Here is a 5,866-nt window from a genome sequence, read left to right as displayed (position 1 = left end):
ACAGATTTCATCCCCTGTTAGTGGTTGAGAACCTTATGGAGTGGAGTTGGATTGTAATTCCAACATTTGATTCTAGACATATTAACTAAATGTGTAAGTATGAGCGATTGGAGTTAGAAATGAAAAACAACACAAAAGTAAAACAAAAAAGGTTACATGTGCATTTTCAGCTGCCTAGTTCATGAACTTGCCACCTTTAGAGCGTGTTTCCCTAAATAGGTCAACACGTCCTATTTCTCGACCTTCCTTTGCCTGCAACTCTGATTGAATTTGTAGGAACGACTTCAATTTGCCTACGTGGTCGAACGATAATTTCTCTCTATTCTTCCTATTCGTCTCCGACATTTCCTACATTCGAACAAAAAAAAAATAAAAAACAAATATTCTATAATAGTAAATGAAATAAATGATACACGTCCTAAATTATTCTAACCTGAAACACTTCACTCTCGAAGCGGTCACAAAAGCAGACCAATCTTCTGGTCTATTTTTAAGCCAACTAGGCAAGTTGGCATGTGCTTGTTGAGAATTACTATGTTTCCTGTAATGTTTGTGCAAATCTGCTCTAAATTCTTCGAAGGAGTTTAGCATTTGATGTTCTATAAAATAGTTAAGTCGTTTACTAGATAGATCAAGTACGAAATGAGGCTACAAAAGAATAAATGAAGAATTAACATATATGATGTTCATGACTCTTAGCCTACAATTGATTCTAAAAGAATAAACTTATAACTTACCAATGATTGACTCTTAGCCAATTCTATAAACTCGTTTGGAACCTCAACAAAAGTACAACATTGTACTGAAAATGTAGACCTGAAGGCGACACCAATCACATTACTACATCGTACCGAATGTTGAGAAATAGGCTTCGTCTCCCCCTTATTTATCACGATTGGAATTTTGCCATATTTTTTGACGTATTTTTTCAACTCGATGTTCTGCGAATGCTCGCATTTCCTCCAAGTTGATGCCGAGCTATTATCTGAGGAATAAAAATTTTAAAACAGGTGAGGATGTATTTCAGTTAACTAAATATATTTCAAAATATACTAACCTGAAGTGTCACCTACAGAAGACCCCGTGTTGCCTAGATATATCTCTTGCTCCTGGAATTCTTCATCAGCCTCCTATTGCCTATTAAGGGTTGACATGACTTCTACAGATCTCTCTTCTCGTGCCGTCAATTAAATCTACTCGCCTCATAGTCATCATTCAAATTTGCGTATCCTGCCGTGCTGTCAACTAAATCTGCTCGTGTCGTCGTTGTCGATTCGCTCCATGCCATCTGTGCTGTCAATTCGCTCCACGCCATCTGTGCTGTCAATTCGCCCCAATCTGTTCGTGTTGTGCTGTCAATTCATCCTACGTCGATCGTCTCTCGTTGTCGGATCTGCTCACTCCACGCTTGTAATTGAGAAAAGAGAGGAAGGAGGAAGAAATGAGTGTGAATCATAGGGGAGAGAATATAAGAAATGTATTATTGGGGATAGAGAATATATGCATGAAGAAGAGATAATATGCATAAGGAAGATAATATTTGTACGGTGAAGAGAGAATATGCACAGAGGCGAGAGAATTATATATATATATATATATATATAAAAGATTTTGGAGGGACATAAGTGAAGAAGACGAAACTACGGGGTTTTGCCTTTGAAAACGGCACCGTATCGATGGTTATCTACACTGCCTGTTTGATTCCGCTATCAACGACCACTGTAAGTAACATCTCTTTATCTCTGGAGCTCCGACGATGGAGCTCGCCTTACAGGCACCGGCAACTCTTCCTCGGGGTAAATTCCACACTCCTAATTTTTCCCATTCTAACACCATCTTCATTTCTCGCCCCGACAAGCAAACTCCATTGCCTCAATTTTTCCGCGAAACCCACTCTCCCTTCCAAGTCCGAGCCAGGAATTCAAGTTACAGGATACGGAGTTCTGTGTTCAAGGACCAATTGGTTAGCGTTAGCGAGGATGAATTCGTTGAAAAAGAGGAAACGGACGGTGAAGGGACGAGCTCTTCATACTCCGACGATGAGTTATCCTTCTTGTCTCTAAATGAGAAGCCTGATAGGAACTTGACTTTGCTTGACGATTACGAGATGGAGGAGCTTGGATATGCCGGCGACCGTAACCATATAAGTGGTTTGTATTCTTCTTCTCTTTTACGATTACGAGTGAAAGAGAAACTGAATTGTGAGTGGTTATGGATGAAATTGCAGGATATGCGGCTCTGGTAGGGAAACCGAATGTTGGGAAGAGTACTCTTGTAAACCAATTGATAGGACAGAAGTTGTCCATTGTTACGGATAAACCTCAAACGACAAGGCACCGGATTCTGGGTATATGTTCTGGGCCAGAGTATCAGGTTTGATATTACTCATTATGGATTATAATATTTCTGTTAAGGGCGTATAGTTGCTAGCAATAAGACTTTGAAAAGGGTGAAAATGCATTTTCGTGGAAAGTTTTGGATTCACACACATTAGTGATTTTGAAAATTTTGAAAAACATTTATCTCTAACAGAGCCATAAGAGGATCTTTGTGTATAACCCTGCATATTCTCGGATGTTATCAGTTCTAGTATGAAGACCAAATAGTACAATGTGAGCAAAAATTCCTAGGTTCAAGGCGCTGTAGAACAACAGATATGAAGAATAGCTAGGATGTATTCCTGCTTTTTATACTTGTTTGAGTAATAGCTATGAGATTCTTCACTACCATGCTTAGAATAGCTAGGATTTCCAAAAGAAGATTCCATATCTATGATGAGAAATAAAAAGTATATGCTACACCATGTTAGTTTGGTTAATCACTTAATTGCAGGTTATACTTTATGATACACCTGGTGTCATTGAGAAGAAAATGCACAAGTTGGATTCCATGATGATGAAGAATGTGCGCAGTGCTGCCATTAATGCAGACTGTGTTTTGGTTGTCGTTGATGCATGTAAAGCGCCTCAAAAAGTATGTTTTCTCGAGTTCAGAATTGCTTTTGAGTTTTGAATATATTGGCTTCTTTTCCTACTATTAACTTTTTTAATTTGGAGATTTTAGATTGATGAGGTTTTGGAAGAAGGTGTAGGAGACCTCAAAGAAATGCCTCCCACCTTGCTGGTTTTAAATAAAAAAGATTTGATCAAACCGGGTGAAATTGCAAAGAAACTTGAGGTCAGAACCCATAGCTTGATGTTTTTGTAGGTGTGTTCGGGTAGACTCATTTAGAAAAACTCTTCTTTCTTACACTCCTTTTCTTTATTCGTTTAATATTTTACCTCATCTCAAAGAAATCTCGTCTTTGTAGTGGTATGAGAAATTTACTAATGTTGATGAGGTTATACCTGTGAGTGCCAAGTATGGCCATGGGATAGAAGATGTGAAGGAATGGATACTATCCAAACTCCCTGTTGGCCCAGCCTATTATCCAAAGGTATGTATTCAGCTCTCTTTTGCTGTTGTTTTCATAGTGATGATAGAAGGCATTAATCTGGCTTCATATTACACAAAAGTTGTTACATTTTCTCTTTGAGTTCAAATAAATGTGGGGTGGAATTTGAAAGTTCTGGCTCTTGGTATTAGGGCTTTAACTACTAAACTAAGCTCATGTTTGCGAAATTTCTTAACTACCTTGATGAAGCCACAATTGGAAGAATTAGAAGGTTGCTTTGAACTTAGTATATACATGGGATCACAACACTTAAAATTTTTTATTTTGTCAGTTCCATTAGTAGATAATGTTTGGATGCCCTATTGTGAGATTGCAATTTGCATCATCGTCATATCGTATTCGTATATAACCATTTATTAAGCAACTTGAGGCAACTTTGTTAAAAAGTTAGTATAAGCTCTTAGCAGTTAGTTATAGATGTACTAGAAGAATGGAATATGCTAGTCAAGATGGTGAGTAAGATGTCTAAGATTGAGGCCATGGCTTCCTTTTTGTGGGCTTATGGTTGTATTCTTTCAATTTTTCTCAATGAAAGTTCAGTTTTTCATCCTACAAAAAGGAAGTCTAAGATTCATACAACATGCATTATGTAAAGTAAGATATTAGAAGTTAGTACGGATAATGGTTTTGAAGCTGGATAGTCTGTTGATAATATGGGGCTCCTTTTCATCAAGTAACATCTTTTGATTTGATTAATCAGTTGAAAACAATTTAATACTTCCAGGATGTATATTAAACTTCGCTTATAGCATTGTCATACAAAGAGGCATCCTCTTATAAGACCTAGAATTTTTGGGGAAGTAGTCTACATTTTTCCTTAGTCTTTTATTTCAGAAATGGGTCAATATGAACACCTTTACCTTTTCTCTGATGAATTTTCAGGACATGGTAAGTGAGCATCCAGAAAGATTTTTTGTTTCTGAAATTGTCAGAGAAAAGATATTCATGCAATATCGCAATGAAGTTCCTTATGCCTGTCAGGTGCACCACTGATTTTTTTCTCTTTCATTATCAATTTATCAATAGTTTAGAAAGTATTTCTGAATGCGAGAATTTTGTCCTTTCTAGGTGAATGTGGTGAGCTATAAGAGTAGACCGGGTGCAAAAGATTTTATTCAAACAGAAATTGTTGTCGAGAAAAATTCTCAGAAAATCATTCTCATCGGGAAGGTAATCCTAGCACTACTCTTAATAGTCATATCAGATTATATTGGCCGTGTACGTAATTATTTCCCTCACCGTTGTGAGTACAAAGAGATTCTAATCTACTTAATAGCAGAATATCACAGGGCTGTCATGTAGGTAAATTTAGTTGTACTAGCATGGAACTTTATATTTCCAGTTTTTTGAATCCCATCTTGTACTTGTTTTAATAATATAAATGTTCATATGACCTGGTCGAAGGGGACAAAATTATCAATGGTTTCTGGTTCTAAAGAATGCTTTTATTCTTTTGAAGATATCAATTCTCCCCGTTTCATAACGATTTTGGTTTTCAATTTTCTAAATTTATACTTGTTTCCTTCCAATTTTGTTACCATGATTTTTACTTCTTTTAAAGAAATATTTTAATTCTTAATCAAATTTCAATAACAAAAGAAGTTTTCTGAAACTGCTTTTTTTTTTTGTCAAAAACTGATTTTGCTTAGATTTTGAAAACATTGGTAGGAAATGGATAACAAAATAAAGAAAATTGTACATGGGAGTAATATATAAAAGCTTAATTTTCAATAATCAAATGGGCCTAATTGATCCAATTTTTAAAAGTCGTCCAAACAGTGGAAGAAATCTTATAAGATTGGAAGGGTGTGTTTAATAACATGTAAGCACTCGATGCCTAACACTGCAATCTAATTTGTTCACAGGAAGGAAAAGCACTGAAACTGCTTGCAACAGCTGCTCGCCTCGATATAGAAGAATTCTTGCAAAAGAAAGTCTATCTTGAGGTATTGATTCTTATTTCTTGTAAGCTGCTTATTCATGTAATAACTTCTTTGTCATTGCAAGCCAGTCTACTTGAATATGCATATCAGTGCTGTTTAGAATGAATGTAATGTGTTAACAAAATCATGGTTGAACAGATTGAAGTAAAAGTGAGAGAGAATTGGCGGCAAGATGAAGGGCTGTTGAAGCACTATGGTTATGAAGGACGAATTCAAGCATTGTAATGTTAGATGCATTTATTTGTTTGGTATCTGCTGGCAAGTAGTAAGATGGTTAGTGATATCAATTGAAGGAGGGAAACTTCAATACTTATACCTAAATTAAGGGCATTTGTTTGTCAAATATTTTGCCCAACTCAGCCCTCATTTGATCTAGATAATGTGTCAGGTACGTGTGCAAATAATGGTGTAAACATACAAGACTTATTAAAATCTAAATTAGAATCTCAAGATATATCTTTAGGTTGTA

At 36.1% G+C, this 5,866-nt stretch overlaps 1 protein-coding gene across 1 annotated transcript; it reads left to right on the top strand.

Annotated features, from left to right (window-relative positions):
• The first annotated feature begins 1,621 nt into the window (after positions 1-1,621).
• LOC120090458 (GTP-binding protein Era-like protein) lies at positions 1,622-5,866 on the top strand. The gene is made up of 9 exons (XM_039048177.2): positions 1,622-2,150; positions 2,228-2,373; positions 2,833-2,973; positions 3,064-3,177; positions 3,311-3,436; positions 4,337-4,435; positions 4,523-4,624; positions 5,320-5,400; positions 5,536-5,866. The coding sequence occupies exons 1-9, from the start codon at positions 1,757-1,759 to the stop codon at positions 5,620-5,622; spliced, it is 1,290 nt and encodes a 429-aa protein (XP_038904105.1). The 5' UTR covers positions 1,622-1,756; the 3' UTR covers positions 5,623-5,866.

The sequence above is a fragment of the Benincasa hispida genome, chromosome 1 (genome assembly GCF_027475165.1).
Source record: "Benincasa hispida cultivar pf3 chromosome 1, pf3_genome.v1.1, whole genome shotgun sequence".
Classification (NCBI taxonomy): Eukaryota; Viridiplantae; Streptophyta; class Magnoliopsida; order Cucurbitales; family Cucurbitaceae; genus Benincasa; species Benincasa hispida.
Note: the sequence above shows the minus strand (reverse complement) of the source record. Positions and strands in the feature narration are given on the sequence as shown.

Excerpts from the sequence above, each read along its gene's own strand:
- LOC120090458 (XM_039048177.2), top strand. The coding sequence starts at position 1,757 with ATGGAGCTCGCCTTACAGGCACCGGCAACTCTTCCTCGGGGTAAATTC. Across the intron at positions 2,974-3,063 it reads CATGTAAAGCGCCTCAAAAA|ATTGATGAGGTTTTGGAAGA; the intron begins GTATGTTTTCTC and ends TGGAGATTTTAG. Across the intron at positions 3,178-3,310 it reads AAATTGCAAAGAAACTTGAG|TGGTATGAGAAATTTACTAA; the intron begins GTCAGAACCCAT and ends TCGTCTTTGTAG.